General features: G+C 43.2%; 1 protein-coding gene across 1 annotated transcript; it reads left to right on the top strand.

Annotated features, from left to right (window-relative positions):
- Positions 1–4,996: 4,996 nt before the first annotated feature.
- LOC125437861 (GDNF family receptor alpha-like) lies at positions 4,997–27,843 on the top strand. Its single transcript, XM_048505890.1, has 8 exons — positions 4,997–5,221; positions 5,359–5,597; positions 10,718–10,809; positions 17,844–17,993; positions 19,357–19,479; positions 21,302–21,352; positions 24,033–24,363; positions 27,579–27,843. Exons 1-8 carry the CDS (start codon positions 4,997–4,999, stop codon positions 27,841–27,843), a joined length of 1,476 nt encoding a protein of 491 aa, XP_048361847.1.

The following is a 27,843-nucleotide window of genomic DNA, read 5'->3' as shown; positions in this document are numbered from 1 at the left end:
TGTGTGTGTGTGTGTGTGTGTGTGTGTGTGTGTGTGTGTGTGTGTGTACCCCTGAGTCAGTCACACTCTCTTAGCCTAATCTACCTCACAAAGTTTTTGTTGTGAGAATGAAATGGAAGATATGAAAGTGGTACCATAAGCCACTTTATGTCCCTGTTGGAGAGATGAAGCCTTTCAAGTAGCACACTGTCAGCCTAACCTACTTCACAAGGTTGTTGTGAGGTTAAAATGAACCTACTCTGCTGTCAAAGCCCGGAAACCACATAACACTCCACTTGGCTCTACTGTGCTCCCTATGTGGGGGGGGGGGGGGGGGGAGAAGCAGGAGATAAATGAAATTTTAAAAATTAATATCTCTTGCTTCTGGCCAAGTACTCCAGTCTCTGTTCTAAAATAGACAACAAATTAAAGGTGGGGCTTTTTGTAAGCTTCTATTGCTTTTACTTTTTTAAAAAAAATCAGAACAAAGCTTTAGATAAGTTCAGAACACATCTTGAAATAAACTATAAATGTGTAGAATATGGTGCTGGTTTTCTAAAATATGCAAAATAAGCAATTCACTGAAAAATGAGCATCAATTCACAGATGCAAACAAGCCTGCAGACCCCACTATGAATACATATATTTTCACAATCTGCTCCAGGATCTAACCACAGTAAGAGGTGAAAGATTTATACTATCTGAAGCGAAAACCAAGTCTAATTACAGTCCTGACAAGGGAGATTCCTTTGGGACTCCTGTACCATTCCTGTGCTGTTTTAGTCACTTTCCTGAAAGAGGGGCAGGGAGATAAGAATTCCACATGAGAATTCATTTTGCTCACAACGTAAGTAATGGCACAGCAGAAAACAACAGCACAGTTCTAGAATGCCATTTCCCTGCATTAGGGGAAGTTCCTGTTAAGCGGAGCAGGATCCACACTAGCAAGTACCCCAATCAACAGAACTAAACAGACGTGGGTTGGGCTAGGTGATCTATTAGGCCCCTTCCAACTCCAGCTTCTCTCACTTGCTACCCACTTCCCCACATTCTATCCCAGCCTCTTCATGACTTGCCAGTCCCCAAAGAAGTTCCCTGTGTCCTTCTTGTTGACATCACACTCTGCTCTCTTAGTTCCCCATCTGATCTTTCCTTTTGTTTGGGCTGTCAATGAAGTCTCCAGCTAGACCTGCACAGCCTGCTGTCCTCTTCCTCTGCTATATACTAGAACAGCCCCTTTGTTTACAACCAATGGTGCCACTATTATTTCTTTATGGATTCTCTTGATCAAAGTTGATCTTCATTTCCTGTCATCATCAAGGAGAAGATGGGATGTTATTTTCCAACCACTCTGTTTCCATTTACTGTGATATAAGGATGCTGTAGTTATCACTGGGGCAGACAGAGAGCTTGTGCCAGGGTCCAAACGGCACCCAAAGACAAAGCCTCTTCCAGGCACCCACCCCAGAGCCCCACCCTCCCCATGTCCCTGCTGCAGGGAACCCGGAATGCCCCAGGCCCACCCACCTGCAAAGCGTCCCTCAGCCCTGCCCCTGGCCTGCCTGGAGATCCCCTGCTTTTAGCAGGTCCAGTCCTGTGTTGAACTATCTTTTCAAGTTGTGCTGAACATTTCAACAATAGCTTAAAGAGATAGTCCAAGGCAGGACTGGGCCTGCTAAAAACAGGGGGAAAGGGCCATGTCCCTGATCTCCAAGGTGAGTGCCTTGGACTATGTTTTCAAGTTATGGTGAGCATTTCAACAACATACTCATGAGCCTTTGCTAAATATGCAAATTGATAATTGGCATATTTAGCAAAGGCTCATGGGTATGTTATTGAAATGCTCACCATAACTTGAAAACATAGTCCAAGGCACTAACCCACTCCCACTTGCTTTAATCCTGGCAGCAGCTGGCTAAAAAAGCAGACTGCTCCGGCTAGGCTGTTTTGGCTCCATTTTTGTTAGGGTTGCCTCACTCAGGAAGGCTGACTCTCTGGTCACGTGGGGGCCGATTTTGTGCCTCCCATGTGACCAGATGGTGTGTCCCATAAGAAAATAAGAAAGAGCCTGTTGGATCAGACCAGAGTCCATCTAGTTCAGCACTCTGCTTCTCGCAGTGGCCCACCAGATACCTTTGGGAGCTCACATGCAGGTTGTAAAAGCAATGTCCTTCTGCTGCTTCTGCTCCCGAGCACCTGGTCTGCGAAGGCATTTGCAATCTCAGATCAGGGAGGATCAAGATTGGTAGACAAAGATCAACTTCTTCTCCATAAATCTGTCTAAGCCCTTTTTAAAGCTATTCAGATTAGTGGCCATCACCACCTCCTGTGGAAGCATATACCAAACACCAATCATACGTTGCGTGAAGAAATGTTTCCTTTTATTTGTCCTAATTCTTCCACTCAGCATTTTCAATGAATGCCCCCTGGTTCTAGTATTGTGAGAAAGAGAGAAAAATTTCTCTCTGTCAACATTTTCTACCCCATGCATAATTTTATAGACTTCAATCATATCCCTCCTCAGATGTCTCCTCTCCAAACTAAAGAATCTCAATCGCTGCAGCCTCTCCTCATAAGGAAGGTGCTCCATTCCCTCAATCATCCTCGCTGCCCTTTTTTTATCTCTTTGATATCCTTTTTGAGATGTGGTGACCAGAACTGAACACAGTACTCCAAGTGCAGTCGCACCACTGCTCTATATAAGGGGATGACAATCTTTGCAGTTTTATTATCAGTTCCTTTCCTAATTATCCCCAGCGTAGAGTTTGCTTTTTTCACAGCTGCCATGCATTGAATTGACATTATCATGGAACTATCAACTAAGACACCCAAATCCCTTTCCTGGCCTGTGACTGATAGCACTGACCCCTAAGAATCTTGGTTCAGGTGCAGGAATTTTCCTCACCTCTTCTTGGGTGAAGACAGATGCAAAGAATTCATTCAGCTTCTTTGCAATATCCCCGTCATCCTTTAGCACACCTTTTGTGACACTGGCAACTTTCCTTAAACTAACTGCAGCCTTAGCCTAGGGGCTATTTTCGGACATCTTATGTGGCTCCAAAAAACAGCTTTCTTTTCTTTTGAATCTCTTATGTAAACCTCCCTGTCTGATAGACTCACTTCTGCAGGAGTCTATCACATACTCTACTGGCTATTGGAAGGTCACCATTGGAACTACAAAACATAGCATTCGGAGACTTTTTTAATAAGGAGCATGAAAGACACTGTCAGCTTAACTATCACAGAAAAAATCTGCAATAGTAAAACTTTATCCTAAGCAAAACTGGACATAACATTTTATTTGAAAACACTGAAATTCTGGACAACTCAGAAGGTTACTGTGTTACTACACAGGGAGACCATTGAAATCCACAAATACCAGAAAACTTCAACAAGAAGGAAGAGACTCTGAGAATTAACAAAACCTGGCTACCAGTACTTTAAAACACCAGAATCAAAGGCCAAGGGCATGCTGGGTTCATGGACAGCGGACTCCACCCAGACACAGAATTTGCATTCATTAAGACTGTTGCTGCTGTAGGGAATGCAAATGCAAATCACCCCCTGGACTGAAAAAACCCACCCGCATTACAATGCAATCAAGCACACCTTTGCATAGCAAGTTCCACTCAAACACTTACTGATTGGTTCCCCACCCTGGGGCATGGACAATATATACTGCACTAAACATTCCCTTCTCACTGGACACAGTGTGTAACGAACTTCCCTCTGTGATACACCTCTGAAGATGCCAGCCACAGGTCTGCAGGTGAAACTTTAGGAACAAGATATGCAGACCATGTCCACACAGCCCAAGGAAACCCACAGCAGCCAGCATTTCTGGTTTGGGCCAATTGTTGCCCTGCCTCATGGGCTAAGGGAGTCTTTTTTCTCATTCTAGGTAACCACGAATTTGAGATTGTCCGACTCCACCATCTGAAACTAAGCTTACAAAGTGTGTTAGACTTTGTATACAATGTAAGCAAGATATGGATGGCAGGGGAAGGCTCAAGCCCACTCTTGTAAGGTAGCCCAGACAACCTGCCCAGAAATGCTTCACTAGTATTAAATTAATTGGGGGAGGAGGGAGGGGAGAGAGTTGGTTTATCTAGTATATGCCACATTCTCAATAAAGTTCTGAGGATGTCTGGAAGTAGATAAAAGCACAAGCCAGAGCTTTAAGCTCCTCCCCCATAATAATAGATACAGTAATCCAGGACCAGAAAGAAGTTCATGTAGAAAGAGCTACTGATTAATAATCTTTCAATGAGTGTAATTTGACACAAAATCACTGGGCAGATGTACCTTTTTCCTGACACAAATTGCTCCTCAGTGGTTATTAGCCCTGACATTTTAAACATTTTTTCGGAGCTCAACCCCTCCCCCCCACCCCCCGCCCCTGTCCCACCACTCACTTCCTCACTCCCAGTAGCAGACCAGGACTGAGGAGTAAACGCATATAGAACAACCCGGGCAGCACAGAGAAGGTAGGCAGACAGAGAAAACTGGTTCTGGTGGAATTGTTCCGGGATGTGTGGCAGAGATGTAATCAATCTTGTTCCTAATGTTTACAGCCTGCATCTGTGGCTGGCATCTTCAAGAGGTGTATCACAGAGGGAAGTCTGTTACCACTGACCTCTGTGATCACTGAAGATACCAGCCCTGCAAGCAGCGTAGGCTAGATCCTGGTTTCTGACCCCGCACAACCCGAACACCACCAGAGCCGAGATGAATCGACACAGTGAAAGCCTTCGACAATACATCAGACAGAGAAAAGTTTCACTCATCTCACCAGCCACCCTGGGAAGAAAAAGTCCTGCCTGTTTCAGGCTCTCAGAAATGGAAGGGAGGACTTGCTTGCCAGATCCTGCCAGAATTGTAAGGTGGTCACCTCCTTCCATCTGGCTGAAATTTAAGAAGGGGGCTTCCTTGCATGAACCCCATTGGTGGGGGGAGGGGCTGTGGGTGTGTGGAGATTACTTCCATAAATGTACTTGCTCCATTGGAAGCAACGGAGATGATTTTACTAATATGCTTCAGCTTAGACTGGACTCCCGTTTGCAAAACGACCGAAGAGATACCTGTAGGTGACCTCAAGCCTCCCTCGCAGCGTCGCCGACGTCCTTGGGCTTCTGACGCAGCAACCACTTGCTTGCCCTTCTGCACCCTCAGGAGGCCAGGGTGGGAATTTAGCACTGCCTCCGCTACTGTTTCCTCCGTGGCTGTCGTGTCCTGCGAGAAGGTGACGTGCAAAGCGCCGGTCGTTAGTAAGTTTATCGTTTTTTCCCCGCCAGATTAAGTCAGGCCGAGTTTGGAGACACTTCTTAGGCCATTCCGAAAAGCTGCCACAGAGGCGGATGGGTTTTCTCCTGCCGGGAGGCGCAGCGCAACGGAGCGTCAGACGGAGCTCCTGGCTCGCTCTTGGCGCCCCGTTGGACCAATCGCCGCTTCCTCCGCCAGCGGGGCGCTGTCCAGAGCCATGTGGTGCTGAAATCACTGGCCGCGCTTGCTAGAAAGAGGGCAGCGAGCAACAGGCAGTCTCAGCTTGCAGTTGACTCCGCTCTCCTCCGCGTCCGCGTCCGCCTCCGAAACCACGATGAGTTCCCTGCTCTTCACAGGTAAGTTTTCAAGTGTTCTGCCCTTGCGCGTCCAGCTCCTATCAGGGCTTGCTTGGAAGGACGTTTCACTTTCTATTGAATTTCCACCTCGGTTGCTTGTGACCCGGCACGTTTGTCAGTCTCAACACGAATCCAACGGGAGTAGCTCCCCTCTGCTTGCTACTCTCTGAGATGTTTTTTTAAATCTTGTAAAGGACATGACAACAGTTGTTGACATTCTACTGCTGTAAGTTTTCTGCTTCCTTTCCCTACTCCTTGTTTTTTGCCTTAGATTTTTAGGCTTCATAACAATACCCTGCAGCTGCTTAAAAAAACACAAGTTGGTTTAAATTTTACTAGAGGGGAAGCTATATCTGTTGCTTTAAATTCCTGCTTCACTATCCACCTGGACTCCTTTAGACTGAGATCTGTCTGTCTGTCTGTCTGTCTGTCTGTCTGTCTGTCTGTCTGTCTACTTATCTCTCAAGTTTTGATCCTTCAAACAACTAAACAGTATAGACCATGTAGACGTGTGTCTCTTACAATCATCCTCAGCTTTACTAGAAAATACTCTTGAGCTTTTCAAATATGTATGCTTATTTCATTTGTGGTATTCTTTCCCTACATTTACAACTATAATAAGTAACAGCCAAGTGGCTCTAACACATTCTTTGTGTAAATAAAAATACAGAGTATTTGTGTAGTACACCTCCTCAGGACCTGTTCAAATGCATTATTACAAGACTGTTATGAGACTGTGGGTCAATATTATTATTTGCTGGTTGGAAGTGAGGTAGATGAAGAGTTGTTTTTTTAATACCCCACTTTTCTCTGTCTTGTGGCTTCCTATTTTGAGATGGGTTCTGAAAGAACTGCGGCTGGCCCATGGTCACCCAGCAGACTTCATGAGGAGGAGTGTTGAATCAAACTTAAGTCACCAGATTAGAGTCCACTGCTCTTAATCACTACACCACACTGGTAGTGGAAGTCTGAGATCCTGCAAGTTGTTTAAGGCCAGCTGACAAAGAAGCTAGCCTTTGATGCTCAACCATACACTCAGTGTGCAAAAGTCAGTCTGTCACATTTCTATGCGTAAACACATGTTTCGAATTTTTCATATGTGAAGCCAATATGCTCTGCTTATCTTTTCAAAGTCTCTCTTCTGGAACACAGAGCATGTTCTTCCCAGCATTAAGCACTTCTGAATCTTGTTTATTTCACTACAAGACCCTTTGAAGCATATACTTAGCTCTGCATTACATGTGGTTAACTTTGGTCAGGCTACATCCACAGTTAACTGGAAATGGTGTTTTAAGACAGAACAGCAGAGAGAAAAAGTGGCTCTATTAAAATGTTTAAATCTTACACTTAATTCTTTTGCTTCAAGGTGGTTTATGACTATGATAAAAACAACAATCTTACAACAGAAAAAATAACCCAATACAATAACATTAACTAGAATGGTAAAAACCAGGACTAAGAAAAGTCAAATCACACTGTTACATACATTTTTATTAGGATCTGGTCTGATGATGAGTACAGACCGGTCCTCAGAAAATCAGTATTTTTTTTATTTTCAAATTTCTATAAGTAAGTGATTTTGTTGGATAGATTCTGACAGCTTCCCTCCCAATCAATACAACAATTGCAGTTACTACTTTATGATGCAAATGAAGCAGAGAGAGAGAGAGAGTCTGGAGGATCCCAGTGACTGACCGAGGCATCTCAAGGTGACCAAGTCTTTGTGACCTGTTGCATGCTGGTCCCCATTCAGACATCTTGAGTCCATTTTAGTTCAAACATAATCATATGCTGGGAAACAAAATTGGTTGCCTAGGTCAATCCTTTCTGTCGCATCAGCATGGCTTAGTGTCCAGGGTTACTGGTGCTCTGTGTAATCCTTTAAATGCTCTAACCTGTTGATAGTCATGAGTCATATGTCTTTCTCATTCCTAGAGACAAATGTGGGAGCAGAACACTTCTCATGTGTTTATGCCTTGGTTGGAAATAGGACGGTACTGGTGAGCTGGTACTGGCTTCGCACCCCAGTGTTACCTGTAAGGTGGTGTTTTCCTACAGGAGATGACATCTGGACAGGGCATTTAGGCTAGTGAAACACTACAGCTCACAAATAATGCCAAGCCAGATTGACCTAACACCAACACTGATATGAAAAGCTAGCTATCGAGGTTAGTGAGAAGTAGCAGGGTTTTGTCTAAAACATATCTGGCTGTTGTTGTTTGCTAAGTAAAAAGCCTAAGTGCATACATTGTCACAAGAAGAGTTATTATTACTATTATTGACATTTCCCTTTGGCTTGGAATGGAAAAAGGAAGATCAGCTAATCACACTTAGAAGAAAATTGCAGATAAGTTGGTGTCCTGTTGCCATACAATCCATATATTTAATTTTTTCTTTTTGTTCCTGTTATTTCCACTCTGATAATAGCTGAACAAATCCTCTGGGAAAGACCAGTGCATCTACTTTCTGTGGTCAAACCATAGGTCTATAAAGCATTGCATGCTATCTAGACTAAAAAGGCTATTTAACTTGCTCTCATTTGACTTTGGATCCTAGGGTGTTTTTTCATCCACACAGCATCAGCTCTCCCAAAGGAATAGTTCAGTTGTTTTCCATAGAGGGAAGGGTAATTTTTGCCTGTTCTTGATGCTTCTGATTCCCTCTTTTGCCCCACAGTGTTCTTTGACTCTCCTCTGTACCACAGCAGCTTATGTGAGCAGGAACAAAAGGGTGAGAGGAAGGCAGAAAAGTTGCATTCTCCTAATGCAACCCCACCTGCACTGCTTAGGATTCAAGCCATTAGGCTGAATCTCACCAGCTCTTCCACTCAGATTCCTTTGTTTTTCTTCACTGCATCACCCATCCCACATGGCTTTTGTGCCCATGGGTTCCACGATCTTCATTTTTGATGGCCTTCCCCTTCTTTTGCCAGCTGGAAAGGTGGTGCAATACAGCCTACTATTTATTGTGGGGAACTCTTAACAGACTGTTTTATTGGGTTTCAAGTAAACATATGTTAGAAAAGTCCAGTTGAGATGAAGGAAATCAAAATTAGTTCCCTGTTATTATTGTAGTAACTACCCTTGATTGGATCTGGGATTCAAAGTGTTTAAATGCATGACATCAAATGAATTATGGTTGTAAAGTTACTTCTTTGAGTCAAATGATTATCATATGTATGGGGCAAACAGCATAAGATAGTTCACAGACAAAAATTACATTTTCTCAGCAGAATGTCCACTGATTCATCTTTAATGCTGAGTCCCAAGTCTGATGTCCAGTTTCTCTCTGTGTCCAATGTCTTAGAATAATGAGGAGTTCCCTCCCTTGCATGCCACCCCTCCCTCCCTCCCCTTCCCTTGCATGAGACCCCTCCCTCCCCTTCCCCTCCCTTCACTAGGGTGGGTGGGCCAGGTCCAGATGCTGGGCCCCCTCACACCCCTCTCTTGCATGCCACCCCTTCCCCTCCCCTCCCTCCACTAGGGGTGCAGGTGGAGCCAATGATCCATCGCCGCCCCTCCCCTCCCTCCCCTCCCTTGCATGCCACCCCTCACTCCTGTGTCCAGTGCCTTAGAATGATGTTTGATGGAGTTGTCATCTTTTTTGCTAGAGAAATGTCATAGGCCGTTTCTGCAGACGGGCAATTCGTGGCCGGACTGGAGGCCTGAGACGGTAGAAAACACCCTCGTCTCCAGGAGCCATTATGCGAGTGCGCAGCTGCTTATTGTAACGCAGCCAGCGCCTTGACCGGCGGCATGAAGGCGGCGTTTCCCCAGAGCGCTTCCAGAAGCGCTCTTTTTTTGGGGAAAGCAGCGGCGTAGGCAGCCGCTGCCGGCTTGACGGCAGCGGCTTCAATGCGCCTACTCCCACCCTGGCACTCACGTTCTTCTCCGCCAGGCCTCCGGTCGCGAGGAGCCTTGGGAGACCACCGCCCTGGCCCTTCTTGGCGCCAGCTTCAGCTTGTATGCGAAGCAGGGGTTGGCGTGTCCCCAGGATCAAAGCGAAACATGCGCCAGAAACCGAGGTCAGGGATTCGGCTGGGCGCCCGGCGCTCGGCGTCACGCCCGGGCACTGCCCAGCTGCTTTCTTCAAGAGACCGGTCCATGCGCGGGCCGGTCCCAGCGATCTTCCAGATGGTCGGCGCAATCGCGCCCGACCTACGCCCAAGTTTCCTTGCCGCCCGTCTTGGAAACGGCCATAGTTTAATCACGATCAATAGCTAGATATATTGAACTGTTAGGAAATTTAAGGGTACCCAATTGGATATCAAATCTGATTTTTTGAAGGGAGTAAAATTATAAGGCAGTTATTCATAACAAACCCTCATATGTGCATATCAGGGAAGACAGTAATGGTGCAGGTGGCGCTTGAGTGCCAGCAAACCTTATTTTTAGAATCCTTGTGATTCTGAACAAATGAAAAAAAAACACGCACAAAACCCCATACACATGATGGACTGCACTGATACAGCACTGATAATTTTAAGGAGTCATCAAACTGAATGTAATTTTACTCCTAGGACTTCTAATATTTAGATTAGTAATGAAAAAATTGAATTAAAATAGATTGGAAGCAAGAGCCAAGAAGATTAATTAGTTAGAAAGAGCAGAACTGAGAATCACAATCCAAGCGTGACAATGAAGGTAGCTTTGCCTTTTTTAGAAGTAAACAGGTCTGAAATGTCTGAGCCACAGTGCTTGTGGATTTGATGTATTTGGAATTCAACTTATGCTGACACCAATGATAAATGCATTCATTTTTTTCCTTTACCAGGCAACAGGAGCCAAGTGTTATATAGGGGTTAGAGTGCTGAACTAAGACCAGTGAGCCCCAGTGCCTTTGAATCCCCACTCTGCCACTTGAAAACTTGTTGGGTGGCCTAGGCCTAGTCACACCTCTCCAGCCTCACCTGCTTTACAGGGCTGTTGTGAGGGTTAAAATAGACAGGAGAGGATAACAAATGTAAGCTGCTTTGGGTCCCTGCCATGAGGAGAAAAGAAAGGAGGTATAAAGTAAAATAAAAGCCATTACTAACACATTTGTATTCTGTTAGTTTATAACAAAAGAAACAACATCTCCCATGTTTAAACTGTACCCATTGTGTATCTTTTTTTTTGCAGTGCTGGTGTTCTGTTCTATGACAACATCTACTTTCCAGACGATCAAGGTGTCAGCAGCTTGAGAGACAAAAATGTAGCACAATTAAGTAAATGTGAGAGAGAGTATCTGGAAATCTATTGAAAGATGTTTTGTAGTGCATTCCAGGTAACTATGAAAAAAGTGTATTTCTTTCTGAGAGCAGAGACAAACCCTACTTTTTCTGGTGGTCTGGTAAGAGGGATTAAAATTAAAGAACCTGCGATCAGCATTTATTCAAAAAAAGGTTTGGGAAATGACTAAGCAAAGTTGTACCCATTAGTTGAAAATGACAAAATCCCAAAAACATAGCCCATCATGGAGGCCAGTGAGGATGCTGTTAGCCCCTAAGCGAAGGTGTTTTAAAATCTTGCCTCCTTTGCATTAGAAGACTATCATCCAAGCTCACCTACTCATTGCTCTGTTGATTTAAATCTCCTTGGCTTGCCCCCCCCCCCCCCAAGTGTCAATTTCATTGATATTGTGTGGGCCTCTTTCAAAAGGTTCTTTTCATGTGAATAACCCCTTCAACCCCTGATCAAACTTGGAAGACAGGTTAAAAAAAAAGTGGATCCTGTGTCAGATACACCCACATGTCCAGATGTGTATCAATTGTTTTTGGACTGATCTCCTGACTGGGGTAGACAGGGAATTGGGAAGGCCACTACCTGCAAATTGAATTTCCATCTCCTCTCAGTTGATAACATGTTGTCAAGAGAAAATAATATTGGGTGGCATCCTTCTTGATTGCTGATGTCTCTTTCACTCTGACTTAAGAGGCTGTTCCTCCAACACTTAATTTATATGCCTGTTTTTGCCACAATGTAGGGCACACAAATTAGCAAACACATTTTTAAAACCAACATTTTGAATATACATTAGCAGCGACGCTTTATATGTGAGACTTTGTCTGACGTGGCTACATGGTGATCCATGGTCTCTATATGTTGGATTACTGTAATGCTTGTATATTATGTAGCCAGGGGCTCCTCTTCAGGCACAGCTCAAAGCTGAAAGAATTTCTCAATTGAAACTATATATGTCTGTCTTAAAATACCAAAAGGAAAATGTTGTATTCTTGGCCTCATAATATGGATCAATGTGTATTTTCCAGCACCCAAGTAGGGACTCCATATGCCAGAACTTTGGTGGAGTGAAGAAGTGAGTGTGTGATAGCAAGAAGGGAAAGGGCAAGGAGCAGTGTCAAAGTCCAATTATCATGGATCAGTATTGAGGGGCCAAAATGCTTAGAAGTCCTTGGAATCTTTGAAGTAAGAAGGTTGAGGAATAGTTCTTATTTTGTTAATTTCAAAAAAGAACAAGTGTTACTCCAAATATATAAGAAGGGTGTGGGCCATGAAGAAGTATTAGTTGCGAAGTGCTATTCCATGATGAAGAGAATTCTAAAAAGTCTGGAAAGAAAAGGCATATAGGTGGACTTTTGAAAATGTTGGAAGATAGCTGGGGGGTGTGCCATGTAAGTGATTCAGTTCTAGAGGCATGTAAACACATTAATTTTAGAGGAGGACTGCTATTCACACTACTTATGTGGGTTTTTATAGCCCTACATCTCACCAATAACCCCTTTTCTTTTTAGTCTCTCTAGACTTCCTCCTCCTTCATGCACCTCCTTTGGAGTTGCAACTACTCTGAATCCTGAAATCCCAGTTGAAATCTAAGTGCTATTAGCATTACTCTAAAGGAAAATATTTTAGTAGCCTTTTTTTTCAGCTGGAAAGTACATTGGTAATTTAAATTCTGATCATTGTTAGAATTGGCCAGGGGTCCCTAGAGGAGTTATCTACATTCTGTTTTTGGAACTCAGTCAAATGTAAAATTATTTGGGTAACTTGTCTGGAAATATTGGACGAATGGTTAGTAAAAATATTCTGTTTGGTTCTGATAGCATTTTGCTTGGATATTTGGAGCCATTGCAGGGAACAGTACACTTCAACTTTGGAGATGATGAATATGCTCACTTCAGTGGAAATCCATGATATCTTTTAGTGAAAAAGATTTTTCCATCAGATAATGCTTTAGAGTATGGTAATTGGCGTATATATGATGGAAACCTAATGTAGTATGTATAGTTACAGGAAAACTGCCAAGAATTACAACATTATTTTTGTACAGAAGAGCTAGCCTTTATTCGTAGGTGTATTGAAACAAAGATGATTTCATGATAATAGGCTGTATCAAAAATCCAGTTGGAGCCAATAACTCCCTTCTACTACATGTTCTTTCCATGGCAAAAGACTGCCTCTAAAAAAAGAAAATTGGTTGGAGGAAGACTTATTCGATCACAGAAAAACAGCAGAAAGTAGTCATTGGAACCAACCCATCATAAGGTCTTAATGTATACTTCCTTTGTCATGAATTAAAACAACAAAGCAAATAAAAAGCAACACAAAAGTGCCGTTAGGTAATCCTAATGTGCTTTACTGAAGCAACTTTTAAGTCTTCAGGAAAAGACATCTTCCCATAAGGTACTGGGGCATTGATTAATTCATGTCTATGTGTGTGCTTTCAAGTCACAACTGACCTATGGCAACCCTGTAGGGTTTTCAAGGTAAGAGATGTGGTTTGCCATTGCCTGGCTCTGCGTGGGCTGAGAGAGTTCTGAGAGAACTGTGACTGGTCCAAGATCACCCAGCAGGCTTCATGTAGAGGAATCCAATCGGGTTCTCCCAATTAGAGTCTGCTGTTGTTACCCGCTGTGCCACGCTGGTTCTCCCACTCATTCATTTCTGTAGAGACTATGAGTTGGAACCTTGGCTCATTCCGCACATGCAGAATAATGCACTTTCAAACTGCTTTCAGTGCTCTTTGAAGCTGTACAGAATGGCAAAATCCACTTGCAAACAGTTGTGAAAGTGGTTTGAAAACACATAATTTTGCGTGTGTGGAAGGGGCCCTTAAAAAAAAAAACCTCATGCAAGATAGTGGTGAAGCCAGTCTTTCCCTGTCGTCCTCCTGCAGTCAGCTGTTTGTCCCGAAACTTCTTTCTGAGCAACTGGAGAACCTGAGATATAAAACGAACCATCGGAGATAGGGTTCCAGTGTCAATAGGGAATCAAGCAAAATCACCTTCTGCTAATTGTGAATATAGATAAAGGGGCAATTTTACCCAATTCCCTGTCATTGTTGCAACTCCCATAGTCCATTTTTGCTTTAGTTATAAACCAAAATGTGTCAATCATTTCTGTGCAGTCAAAGTACATAACCGCTTTGCAGTTAATTTAAATCCATAAACATGTAGCATGCATAGATTGGAAAACAGAAAGAACATCTTCTACCTTCTAGTTGAGTGAGTCTGTTTTCACAAATGTCCCTCTACCTAACAATAAAAGGGACAATTATATACATAAAAGTACCACCCTGTCATAAATGAATTCCTGGCATTTCAGCCAAACAGCTGAATCAACACTATGAATAAACTTCACGATTCTCATAAAACGAGCGTATTCCACTTAGTGCATGGCCTAACCATGAACAGAGCATATGGTTGTTTTGTGTCTTCATTCATTATTGAATTCTGAATCTCTTCAACTCTTTCTCCTATTCATCACCCTCTGTCTGTTACATAAAGCTGGAAAGACAAAGCAAGTATCTGATTCTGAACCATTCAGAAGAAAATCTTGCATGATTATACTGACAAGAACATGGGTTTTGCATGTTTCCAAAGTAGAAAATATACCACAAGGTTGAAGGTCCTTTAGTTCATGCAATCTATATTGTTGTGATTCTTAGGGTCTGCTCCGATGACCACTTTTAGTAGAAGATCCACCACTTTTTGAGTTTTCCTGTCCATTTTCCTAGAATCCTTGTTGATAAACAGGGTTATCAGCAGGGGTCTCTGACAACTGTTAATATGTATGACTGGGAAAGATCAGTGTTATTACCTAAGCTTGAAGCTTAGGATAAAAAAAAAACAGCTAAGGGAGGACAAGGTAAAGGTTTACAAAATTATATATGTGTTATAGTAAGTAGATAGGGAGAATTTCTGTCTCTTCTTTCATATTAGAACTTGGGAGCACCCAATGAAGCTGATGGGCAATAGATTCACAACAGGCAACTTTGTTACTCAATGAGTAATTCAATGGTGGCCCTTTTTGTCAGTAAATGTAGTGATAGCCATGAGCATTGATGGATTTTGTTTTTATTTTATTAACTAATTTTATAGTCCACCTTTCTCACTGAGACTCCAGGTAGATTACCCACTGTAAATTGATGGGATTAATGGGACAAGGTCTAATATGCAATGTACAAGTATTAGGATTAGATAATTTTTCAAAAAAACATAGGCTGTTAAACATGATTTAGAATGCAGATTCAATGCAGAAAAACAGTATTTCAGCACTAGATATAATACACAAAAATAGTATTGGATTATGTGTTCGTGTACCTTATGCGGCCTGGGATCTTCGTACCTTCGGAACCGTCTCACCCCATATGTCCCTGCATGGCCTCTGCATTAGGCAGAGGCCAATTTGTTGGTGGTTCCTGGCCAGGCCTTTACGATGATGCGGCTGGCCTCCACTCAGGCCAGGCCTTTATGGCCCTGGCCCCTGCCTGGTGGAACACTCTACTGCCAGCTGTCCAGACCCTACAGGATCTCAGTGAGTTCAGCAGGGCCTGTAAGACCGAGTTGTTCCACCAGGCTTGGGGGCGGGGGCTGATGTGTGCCTCCTTCTGTTCTCCTTTGGGCCCCTGAACATCTATGGTGCCCTACTCTGTTTCCTTTCTTCCTGGGAGGGTTTTTTATTAAGATTTTAAGCTGGACGCCAATATATATTTTGAATGATACGCTGTTTTATGGGGTTTTAATGTTATGCTCAGTGGAGCTGATATTATATGTGATGTGTTGTGTATATGCTCCATTAATGTCGTTTTAATTATGTTGGACACTGCCCAGGGCCCTCCGGGGAAGGGGCAGTATAAAAATCTGAAAATAAATAAATAAAGTTCCATCAAGTCTTAACCAATGTATGGCCAGTAGGGTTTTCAGGACATGAGACTAACACAGGTTTGTCATTGCATTCATCTGTATAACAACCCTGGTATTCCTTGATGGTGTCCCATTCAAGTACTAACCTGGGCTGACCCTGCTTAGCTTCTGGGATCTGACAAGATCAGGCCCACCTGGGCCATCCAGGTATTTTGGGCCATCCAGGTATTGCATTAGTAGAAAATGTAGTGATGATACAGAATAATACATATAGCAAGCATATACTATGCACAGTGGTATTGTCTGCATTTTCTTTATTTCTATAAGCACATTTCTGAACAATTCAGTTATAGTACAGTTCTATTGCCTTAAAAAATGCTCTCCTGAACAATTCCATTTAAGGAAGAATTAATTAAAAGCATTAATCCATCTAAGACTTCTGGCTGTGGTGTTTGAAGAGAACATTCAGAGGGAGCAAACCTTTGAATATCAGTAATGGGAGGCAACACCAGAGGAGAGACCATAGCCAGTTGGTGGACAAATTCTCCGGGAGAGCCAATAAATAGGGTATAATATCTATTGGCTCTCCATGACTTTAATCTTAATTTTAATTAACGATTTGATTAACTGTGAAACTAGTTTTGCTGTTCAATTTTATTTATTGTATATAATTGCTGCTTAAATTTTAATTGGATAATAGGTTAAGTTTTATGTGATTGCTGTTTGAATAACAGCTGTGCTGTGAGCCGCCTTGAGCCCTTTGGGGATGAGGCGGCCTATAAGTCGAATAATAAATAAAATAAAATAAAATAAACATGATAGCTGTGTATTCAGGATGCTGGACTAGATGGACCACTGGTCTGATCCAGCCAGGCTTTTCTGACATCCTCAGATTTTAATTTTATAATCAGTTCTTTCAATAACTTTTCGAATAGCTGTGCAGGTACAAAAGTAAACACTGTACTCTAACCAATACCAAGCATTTAAAGGATGCAACTGACTGTCCAGGTACAGAGGGAGAATAAATAGCAAGGAATTACATGCTTTACCCAAGTTAATCACTTTAATGATCCTAACAACTGTGACCCCAGGGATACTTCCTCTTCTCCAGTAAGTGGGTTGATTTAGTTCTTGAACTGGGCAATAGCGAGCCACAAGCTGCAGCGTACTACAGGCCACTGTACAAATGCAAAGCTGCTCAGCATAGCACCATACTTGAGATGCATCTTGCAGGGAGCATCAAGGTAATCCTATCAGAATTCTACTTTCTATGTCATCCAGGGAGTTATGCTCATCGGGTACTCATGGTCTTTATGAAATTTTCATTCTGCTAAAAAGTATGGTAGCTATGCTGAAACGATTAAGTGCCAAAGAGGGTGCCCCTTCAAATCTCCACTTTTTCCAGTGGAGAAAAAAATGAGGTCCCATAAAATTGAATCCCCTGACCCAATCGTCACCAAATATGGGGGTTCTTGTAAGGACAGTCACCAGTAACCATGGTATAAATTTGATGCATCTATTTCAACTCCCCCTCCAGAGCCCCACAAAGACTTCCCAATAAGATTTCTTTCTGCTAGGATTTTTTTCCCTCCATTTAGGGGCACATAAAATTAGACACACACACACACCCAACCCCATCTTCACCAATCTTGGGGATTCTTCTAAGGAAAGTGACCTTAAGCTATGCTGCTAATGTTGTGGATGTACATTAAAAATCACACACACACACCGCCCTGAGCTCCACAAAATTTGCCCATAGGATTTGATAGACCGGAATATTTTCAGATACTCAAACATAGCTTAAAAAACCCTTATCAGTATGAGAATTCAGATTTTTTTCAGATTTTTGAAAAATGTTGGAGCTATTAAACCCAAATCTGAAAAAGTTAAAAAAAATTGGTGCACATCACTAATTCTGAGTAAGCAAGTGGGAAGTTCTGTGTGTCAATGGTAGGACACAGACTTTGCATGGAGATTTGTCTGAGGTTCTGTTTCTAGCACCTCCAATGATATGATCTAGATAACAAGACTGAAGAAGACCTTCTTTGCCTTAAGAGTCTAGAAAACTGCAGCCAGTCATATGAGCGCAGTGGGTTGATCTGTGAGGTAGCTTTATATGTTCATATTAACAATTGTCGTGTTTTTTAAACCATTCAATCCAGGTAATAGCTGCGCAATGCAAGAATCAGAGAACTGTCATAGAGTCGTCAAGTTCTTGGTTACTGAGTTACCAGAATTTAAACACTGCAATTGCACTAAAGATGCCTGTGATATCCAAATGTTGCTTGGAAAAGAATGTTTGGGCAATCAAGGTAACTTATGATTTTCATTCATTGTACAAATTCCTGGAATGTAACTATCACACTAAATACGTGTCCTCTACACCCCCAAAAAGTAGGCCTTAAAAAGTTCCTGAATGAAATAAGACTATCTGCTTTTACTTATCCACCTCTGACAGAGACTTTCCAGGAGTCTTCATGAAAGCAGGCAATAACCTTGATTCAGGGAAAAGGCAGACCTCACGAGAAAGAGGATTAAAAAAGAATTAAATAAAAACCAAGTGCTTGTTTAGTTCAGAAAGGTACAGAAAAAAATACAAGCAAGTAATATGACCAAATACTCTGCCCAGGAGTATTTATAGTACGTGTTTTCATTTTTCAATTTTTTTAAAAAAAAAAATCTCAATTTGAAAGTTTTGTAACTCATTTTTATTTTGTTTTGTCAATGGTTTAGAGTGTTATGTGCAAATTTCTTCTGTTTTCATTTTCCTTCCAACTTCCCACTGGGATGGGAACTCCAATGTCATTTGAGTAACTGATGAAATCATTATTAAGAATACCACCAACAAAGAGGTCCTCACGGTTATCCAGAAAACTTTGCTTGCCAGTTTTGAGCAAATAAAAGTACTGTTGTTGGAGTTATTTCCTGGACTGAAAATTACTTTAAAATTTTTGTTTTCAGTAAAACCATGTCCCTTCCTAGATGACGATCATTTTGTTCTGCTTATTCTTTGGTACATTTGTGGCTCACATCAGTCAATGAGAGAAAATTTATTTCCTTGCAGAAAACAGGGATGGGGTACATATCTGCGCAGAGGTATAGTTGGGCCACACTGCACTTGGTGCGCGCTTTGTGTTTTCCACACACCCCCCTCCATGGTGCCTTGACCCCCCGCCTTTCCTCCTTGCTCACACTTGCCGGTGAAGCGGCACGCAGTCTGGGAGAAGTGGCCTGTTCCCTTCCAGGCTGGCAATGGCCTGGTGGGAACTATACTTCCCATGAGAACTTGGGGATTACAAGGTCTCTCTGGGAAGTGTAGTTACCACCTGGCCGTTTTCAACCTGAAAGAGCTGGGCTACTAAACCTGCACTGTTTCACTAGAGGTCCATCAGTATGTGGGGGAGAGATGCCTTACAGGGGGTGGGGAGCAATTTTCTGCCCTCCCCAGCTGTGTGCTCAGTGCAACATGCACTGCCACCCCCTGGTAGCTCCACCTCTGTTTGCATATAATGTAGCATCTGATCTGAGGTCCTCAGGGTTTCCATTAGCACACTAGACAGGTGGGTTCCCAAAACTCAGTCTCTCATTTTTCAAAATTCAAAGTGAGAATTTGAAACCCATTATCCCCAGTACCTTCACTCCTTCTTGTCATGTGGTCAACATTTCTTTCCACAGGAAAGCCAGAGCTTTCATCAGCCCCAGATATTCAGATTAGATTCCCGCAGCCAACAAAACTGAAAGAGATTGCATACCCAGGCATTTTTGAAGAGGACTGTGCAATGGACTTCAAGGAAAAGGGTAATTTTAAATTGCAGTTCTGTCTAAGGAAAGAATTGTTTACCTTCAGAGTATGGCACAGGAAGCCTAGGAACAGGAGTCATCTGATTGGCTGTGGTTCCTGCACTCTGATTTGACTAGTAACAGTGTGATGTAGAAGGGAAAGAAGGTTATCTCCCTCATGAGTACAATCTCAAAATGTTGGTCTGAATCATTTGTGCTGTTAAGAGCTGATTGCCTTAGCTGAGTGAAAACTAAACATCTCTGATGGAATAGTTCAGTCAAAGTGTATCATGGCAACTATTGTCAACAGCCTGAGTGCTGGGAGAAAGCAATTATACATTGAGCAAGTGTACTAGAGGGTCAAGTGAAAATCATATAAATCAGGAGAGGAATATCTTCTAGGTGGAGAAGAGTTCCTGTGTACCCGTGGGTCTGGGATATAAGGATTTGCTTTAAGTTTATCTCAGTGGAGAGTTTATGTTTTATTTTTGAGAGTTGATCTAATGGGAGGGCTGAATGAGTGTACTGTGGATAAGCCTATGTTAGGACCCGTGTGTAGAAACCATAAGCCAGTACCATCTAAGATAAGGGAACTGTGAAAACTTGGTAACATCTATGAAACCAATATCTAAGCTGAACTCTGAGTAATGTTAAGTGTTGTACTGAAGAAAGGGGCCCACGCGAGGGGGGGGGACTTGGAGTCCACCCTGGGCTCCATTTTTGCTTGCTACATCTCTGGCTGAAACTTCTCAAGAAGTGAAAATAGAACAGCTTGTTAAGTTTAAATTCATAGAAGAGAGACTGTACAAAGTGTCTATGAGGTGTAAATGTGCTGCTGTCTGGGAGAAAACAATTAGGGATACCCAGGAAATACCGGATGCTACCATTACACATGAATCAACAGTTTACGCCCATTTGGGAATGAATAAAACTAGGCTCATTCCGCACATGCAGAATAATGCACTTTCAAACTGTTTTCAGTGCTACTTGAATGGCAAAATCCACTTGCAAACAGTTGTGAAAGTGGTTTGAAAACGCATTATTTTGCGTGTGCGGAAGGGGCCATAGAGAGGCTGGAAGCTGGGTTTTATTGGATTAACATGGGGAAGGACATTGGTGAGTTTTGCAAGTCCTGTGCTGAATGTCGGCTAGTGAGCAAGGCAAAGGACATCTTTATGTGCTTATCAAGAGTCTATCTTACCTTGTTCAGTAGACTTGTGAGCTGTCAGATGTGATTCTGCTAAGTGGGAAATTGTGTGGCTTCTACCACCATCTCCAACCACCTTCATGCTCCACTAAGGCTTATTGTACTGCAGATTTAGGTGTAGACTGCTCATATTTTCCATCCTCCCCCATACATGAGCATGGAAAGATAGATGCCTCCAAAGAGGCTTGTATTACTGGGCATTCTTTTTTTATGTATTAAAATACTTCACATTAAACTTATGCAACTCAAGACAGATCACAAATAACTGAGGGTTTTTCTAGATGTTACTTTAATTCCATGTGTCTTAATTTCATAAAATGCCAATTACATACTCACACGTTCGATTTGCAAAGGAATCTAAGGGCTAACCTATATATTACAATGGATACAAGTTGTTTGCTGCTTTGAGATACATGGTAAATGATTTTACAGCCAATGCACTGGTTTTATTGTGATAAATTAGTTTTATCAGTTATTTAACTTTTATAATAATTTTAATCCTTGACGTAGAAATCTTGAGCAGATTTTGTAGAGTTAAGGTAGAATACAGAAATACACAATACACAATACTGTAATACACAATATTGTAATACACAAATGATTTGACACTTCTGTGTCCTTTTTTTGTTGTAGATCATAAAAACACAGAAGCAGAGTGGGAGTCGTCCCCTCTTTCTAATGCTGGTAAGCTTCAAATGTGGTTTTTTTTCCCCTAAAGGTTGTTGATTTTGTGTATGGATTTCCAGGTTGGGATGCCCAGACAAATGTCAGTTATACCCAGCAGCTCATATATAACATAGCTAACTCTGTAGAGGATAGCATTGTGATACTGTAGCTGCAGAAGAAACCTGCAAGAGGGCCAGATGAAACTCAAAGGCCTCTTCTGCAGATGCAGAATAATGCTCATTCAATCCACTTTCACAATTGTTTGAAAGTGGATTTTGCTATTGCACAGTAAATTCCAGCTTCAAAGTGCATTGAAAGTGGATTGAAAGTGCATTATTCTCCATGTGTGGAAGGGGCTGCAGTGCCCAGAGCTGCTCAGAGGGTGTTGATTTTGTGGTATTCAAAGAATAAATAGGTTGTATCAGTGAATTTCCCCCAGCATTAAGCCCAGTGGTGGGATTCAAAGGTTGAATTCCCACTGGAAAATTTTACGCAGATCAAAACCAGTTTGTAGTGAAACCATGCCCTCTTCATCGGTGTTTCTACCTCCCCACCGCAGCGTGCACACAGCAGACACACCTGGTTCCAGAACTCTTAGTAATCCCCACTACCAGGCGATCTCGTTTCGCCGGTCTCCCCTGATTGGCTGGCGTGCCTTGATGGGGCGGGACCTTTTTCCCTGTGGGAACATATCTTGTTTGGGCATGATCGAAAAAAAGCTAGTGTTTTTATGTTTAACATTCACTTTTACGAATATTTACTGTGTGAACATTTAACGATTCAACAGTTACACGTTTGACCAGTTAACGTCCTTCCGCATCCCCTTCTGCTCTCACTCGCCAATTGCAAAAGCAAAAACAAACCCCAGGAAAGGCTGGCTGCATGCGCATTGCATCAGCGCTGGCAGAGCATTGATTGGTTGCCCAATTTTTGCGTCACGCTCCGCGGCGGGAAATGAGTCAGGGTTTCAACCCTTGTCCCTTCCCTCGGATCGGCTCTGAACCGTGCCAATGAGGTTTATCCCACTTGCAAGCAGGTCCTGCCGGGAAGCAAAATAAGGGGGAGAACGAGCGCTAGAAACTGGAAGAATCCATGTCTGCCACGCAAGCAATGGGGAGGTCCTCCCTGAAACCTGGTTAGTTTGCGTCCTGAAACCTGGCTAAGAAGGTAGTGGGAGGGATTACGACCAAGAATTTAACAACTGAAGTTTGTTTGCAGAAGCACCATTTTAATAACCAGTTCTGCTGCTGAAGTGAAAGTGCGAACCTGCTGAATGCCATGCAGCTGGATAAGCCTCCTCCACATGTTTCTCCTCCCCATTTTTGTTGGGCAACAATTTTGCATGACATTTCTTGCACTCATGTGGCTATGTATTAAAATAGAGCTTTTCAGTAAAGGACACTCCCGCATTTAAAACAATTCAAATGCATCAGCCTAGTCCTAGTGTAAACAAATAGCACCGAAAATAAGGCAACTCAGATTTTAAATTAATTTGAGATATGCTAGATGCTCTTCGCATCCCAAATCACCTTTTTTTCTTTTATAAATGAGGGTTTCATAAGTTATTACAAAAGTTAAATGTCTGAATTGTGCTAGTCTGAAAAATAAGGCAAGACATGTAAGGCAGAGAGGGCAGTGTCTCCTTATCAAGTTCAGTATATTTTGAAATAGCATCCAATTTTGGCAACCTTTGGTAACATTTCAAAATTGGAAACCTGACATCAGGGTGCAAAGCAGTCTAGGGCAATGGTGGCGAACCTATGGCACTCCAGATGTTCACGGACTACAATTCCCATCAGCCCAGTCCATGAACATCTGGAGTGCCATAGGTTCGCCACCACGGGCCTTGGAGATCCCTGGAACCTCTGTCTGCACCTAAGTAGTTACCCAACAGTGATCATCTCCCTCAGTCCCAATGAACCTGCCCAGTTAAGAGGCATCCGGGACACCTTGAGGCATCTTGCACCATCTTCCCAGGCCAGCCCTTCTTGGAGCAAGGCAGGATTCAGAAGCAGAACTTCTGCAGCCCTCCTTGGAGCCCTCATTGCCCTGCAGTGACAAGGGCAGCATGACTTCATATCTTCTCTCATACTGCCTCTGCTGATTTAGAGCTGCTCAGGTGGTGTTGAATGGCTCTGGGAAGCAGGCTTTCATGAACATTCTCCAAGCAGCATTGACAGCAAAAAGGGGGCAAGATGTCTGCACCCTCCAGTTCATGTATTCAGCTCAGCTTTCTACCTTCCACCCACATCCTGTTCTTAGCAAATTATATTTTCACCCCTCGACTTTAGAGGAATGTATGGTTGAAGGATTGCACAGCTGGAATCAACTGGGTGTAGTGGATTTTCCGGGCTGTGTGGCCGTGGTCTGTGTGCCACGGAAAGAAACGCATCTTACTGTGACTTACCTCTGAAGATGCCAACTATAGATCCAGGCAAAACACTGGGAGCAAAAACTACCAGATCACAGCTACACAGCCCGAAAAGCCCACAACAGACTCTCTCAGTTATCCACCCACATGCCAAACTATGAGAGAATGACTTCTGTGTGATTGCAAGTGGCAACTGGTTGCATACTGTAGACTGAACTGGTCCCAAAGCTTTCAGGAGTCAGAGAACAACAACTTCTTTTCTTGCCAGGCTGTGCCTCCTTTTCCGATTCCTGTCATTTTTGTGACTATTTTGTTGCTGTTTCTCAGAATACAAACCACAGCACTCCTGCTTTCGTGTGCAAGAAGAATGTGTGAGTGACACAAAATGTAACAAGCAATTCTCTGCCTACCTTAGCGATTGCCAAGTGCGTCAAACACCATGCCGCGTGGATCAATGCAAAAGAGCACTAAGAAACTTCTACCTAAACATGCCTTTTAATGTCGCCCAGAAGTTGACATTCTGTGACTGTGAAGAGTTGGATGAAAACTGTCTTCACTTCTCAAAAGAGCTGCTTCATGGCAAGCTGTGCACTGACTTAGTTCCAGCTCGTTCATGTCACAGCTTGTTTCAAACATGTCAAGCTAACAGGCTCTGCCAGTAAGTATGGTGACACATTTGTTCATGTTCAGTTAGTCCAAAAAGCCATAACAGAGCTCTGGGTCATATGCATTTTATTGCATTTCAAAATTATCCTTAAGTCTGCAAAATCAGTTGCTTTCCAAGCAATATGCAATAATCCAGAATCATTTAATTTCTTTAAAAATATTTTTGTGATTCCTTTATTTATTAAAATATTTATACCCCACTTTTGCTTATGGTGCAAAGTGGGCTTCATCCAAGGTGGACTTCATCCTTGGAAACTCAAGACAAGTGTAGGTTGTATATTTGAAACATTTAATTTTAACTGTGCAGCTAATGAATCCCACAAGCCGAGCGAATGGTGATCTGCTCTATGAGAGGAAACGGTAAGCACCAACTTCTACAGACCCGAGGTTTGGCTTGGCATGCACAAGAATAAGGTGACAGAAAAAAGAGGTTTTATGAGGGACTGAACTCCCCCAGGCTGCAGGTGGGAGATTCCAGCTTTGCATGTTTTTTTCACATAAAAACCTTCTTGCAAACAGAAAACTAGCAGTAGAGCCAGTCTCTTTGCTCGTTGTGCTGATTTTGTTTGCAAGGGATTTTTAACCTAGATGAGTGTTCAAAAATGTGATTGCTTTGCTAGATCTTGTATAAGGTCTGTGATTTATGCCCTGTATTCACATCCAAGTTGGATGATATAATGAGCTTTACATGGGGCACTAGTCCAAGTTTCAACCACTGTAAAACAAGGAAGCTTCATTACTTACAGGATTGTGTCTACCACGTGCTGAAATTTCTGCACTGGCTGCCAGAGGTGTACTGGGGGTAAATGGCACCCTGAGACAAATTGTCTCCAGACGTCCCCCCGCCGCGTCCCGTCCCCTCATTGCTGCCGGCACCCTCGGATGACACATGGTCAAGGGCTCTCGAAAACCATGAGGCAACAGGAAGTCCTGCTCCCCAAGCCCCACCCCCAGCCTAGTGCTTATAAAAGCAGGTCTCCGAGGCCGGGGATTGTAGTCTGTTGTGGCCTGTCCTGAGGGGAGGTCAGAAGGGACTGCTGGCTGCCTGCTGGGAGCCCAGCTGGCAAGAAGGAGCCAAGGGGGGGTAGACCTTGCCCATGTTCATGGCGACATGGGCAGGGTCAAGGGCCCTCATCGCCAATGAAGCAGCAGGAAGTCCTGCTGCCTCCTTCAAGCGCCCTCAATCCTGCCCATGTGTCATCGACATGGGTGGGGTCAGGGATGCTGGGAGGCAATGAAACAACAGGAAGTCCTGCTGCCTCGTCATCTTTGAGCACCCTTGACCCTGCCCATGTGTGATTGACATGGGCAGGATGGAGGGTGCACGGCTCCGCCCCCACTGCTGGCTTCCTGGTCATGCGGGGGCCAGTTTTGCACTCCCATGTGACCAGGGCCCTTTCCCCACTTACCTTTGTGGGCCCTTTGCTGCGTGCTGCTCTCAGCGCGCGGCATCTCTGGCATGTGCCCGGGCGTCCCCATGTACGGGGTCATCAAAAGGTGCCATTTTGAGGAGCGTCAGGGATGCGGCACGCTGAGGGGGCGCGAGAGCGGCAGCGTCAGGGCGGCGGCGCTGACGCCGCCCCTGTAGTGGGCAGTGCCCCGGGACCCCGCGCTACTTGAGGAGAGTAGCGCAGGGCTTAAGGTAAGTGGGGAAAGGGCCCAGAAGAGTGGTGCCTAGGGACAACGGGTACCCCTTGTCCCTAGGTAACTACACCACTACTGGCTGCCCCTTACTGGGAACAATTCACAGCAATGTTTCTCACCTTTTAAACCCTAACAGTGCAATCCTGTGTAGAATTACTCCAGTCTAAGCCCACTGAAATCAATGGTGTATGTCTATATAAGACTGTGTTGTAAATGGCTTAGCATTAAGACATCACACTGTGTTCTCTTGTTTATTAAGATCTTTCTCTAAACTCTCTTTGTCTGAACCAGTGGAAGTGAGGCGGGTAGCAACGAGAGACAGGGCTTTATCAGTGTTGGTACTCCATTACTCTTGGAGCTCACCCAGCATCTACAATGATAGTCTTTAAGTGCCAGGCTAAAACCTGCCATTAACTGTTTGCCGTGCCTATAACTGAAATGATACCCCTTCTTTTTGTGGTTAATTGGTTGTAGTTTATATTCCCCATCTATCTGAATAAAGTTTTTATGACCCATGTACATGTTTCTAAGACAAATTTACATTGCTGGTATTCTTTAGTACAGGATTTAGTACATATAGACTTGCATGGTTTTATTGTTGGAGATTAATTTCATTTTACTTAATTATTTTTACTGATTTGGTAATATATTGTTTCAAAAGTGTGTGTTTGTGTATATACATGCCAATTCTAACTGGTATCTGGAAAGGCAATACAGATATGTAAACAAATAACGGTGTTCCTCTGCTGTGCTATCATTTTTATACCCCACTTTTGCTGTATCTGTATATGCTGTATCGATTTGCTGCCTTAACTAACTAGGGACTGGAGCTCCAGTAACTAACCAGGGACTGCAGTCAAATGCAGTCACTAACTAACCAGGGACTGCAATCCAGTCAAAATTGATCATTTTTGGGTCCCTTTGCTTTCAGTGAAAGATCCAGATTGTGGGGGCAGGGGAGCGCTGTTTTTCTGGCATCACCCTGCCTTCTCCAAAGGGCTTTCCTGAAGTGTAGGAAACCTGAAAACAAAAAGTAAACAATGAACTGGCACAAACTTTCCTTAGGGAATTACGGAGATATGCCTCGAAAAATGTAGCATTTCTTCAAGGTCTGCTCCATTGGTGTATGGGGGCTGGGTGAGCAGTGGATACTGATTAAAGTTGGCTCCACCCACTGGCATGCCTGTACCACACCAACACAGCTTTCTGCAATGATGGCAGAGTCTAAGGAAATGACTTCCAGGTCAGGTGCTTTGGAGCTGCATGGCCCTTCCTGCCTGGGTAAGTCACCTCCACACACACTGTGCATTTGTGGGATAGGGACCCACGCCAGTGCATGGTTGCACCAGCTCCAGAGTTGGGTCCACCCCCACCCCTGGATTGGGCTGCCCAGCATTCAATTTCTCCTATTGAAATGGACACTAAATGCCTAACATGGATCAATCTATGTTTCCACCCCATTTCATTTGTCCTTAAAAACCTCTTTGCTAATCTTTCATTTTTGCTGCATTTACAGCAATCAGGAACAGCAGGAAAAAATGGTCCTGTTTTATATTTCTACAGGGAGAAATACAAAGTGTTTACATCAAAGTGTTTAAACGATATCTCCCAATCATGTCTTGAAAATAAGAGCTGCGTAAAATATTTGGACACCAAGGATTTTAATTGCTCTGATAGTGATGAGTGCAGAAGAGCTTATATTGACATGTGGGGAATCCTCCGTCCTGTGAAGTGTACTTATGATGTGAGATCACCTGTGGAACAATCGTCATCATTCAAGCTGTTTTATCATATCATCCAAAGAAGCCATTCTCTTGGCTTCCAGTAA

Source organism: Sphaerodactylus townsendi, linkage group LG01, assembly GCF_021028975.2.
Source record: "Sphaerodactylus townsendi isolate TG3544 linkage group LG01, MPM_Stown_v2.3, whole genome shotgun sequence".
NCBI lineage: Eukaryota > Metazoa > Chordata > Lepidosauria > Squamata > Sphaerodactylidae > Sphaerodactylus > Sphaerodactylus townsendi.
The sequence above is the reverse complement of the archived record's forward strand: the minus strand, read 5'-3'. Positions and strand labels throughout refer to the sequence as shown.

Bases quoted from the DNA above. Each gene is read 5' to 3' on its own strand.
- LOC125437861 (XM_048505890.1), top strand. From the start codon at position 4,997: ATGATTTTACTAATATGCTTCAGCTTAGACTGGACTCCCGTTTGCAAA. The intron at 5,598-10,717 runs GTAAGTTTTCAA...TTTTTTTTGCAG, and splicing joins GAGTTCCCTGCTCTTCACAG to TGCTGGTGTTCTGTTCTATG. The intron at 24,364-27,578 runs GTAAGTATGGTG...ATATTTCTACAG, and splicing joins CAAGCTAACAGGCTCTGCCA to GGAGAAATACAAAGTGTTTA.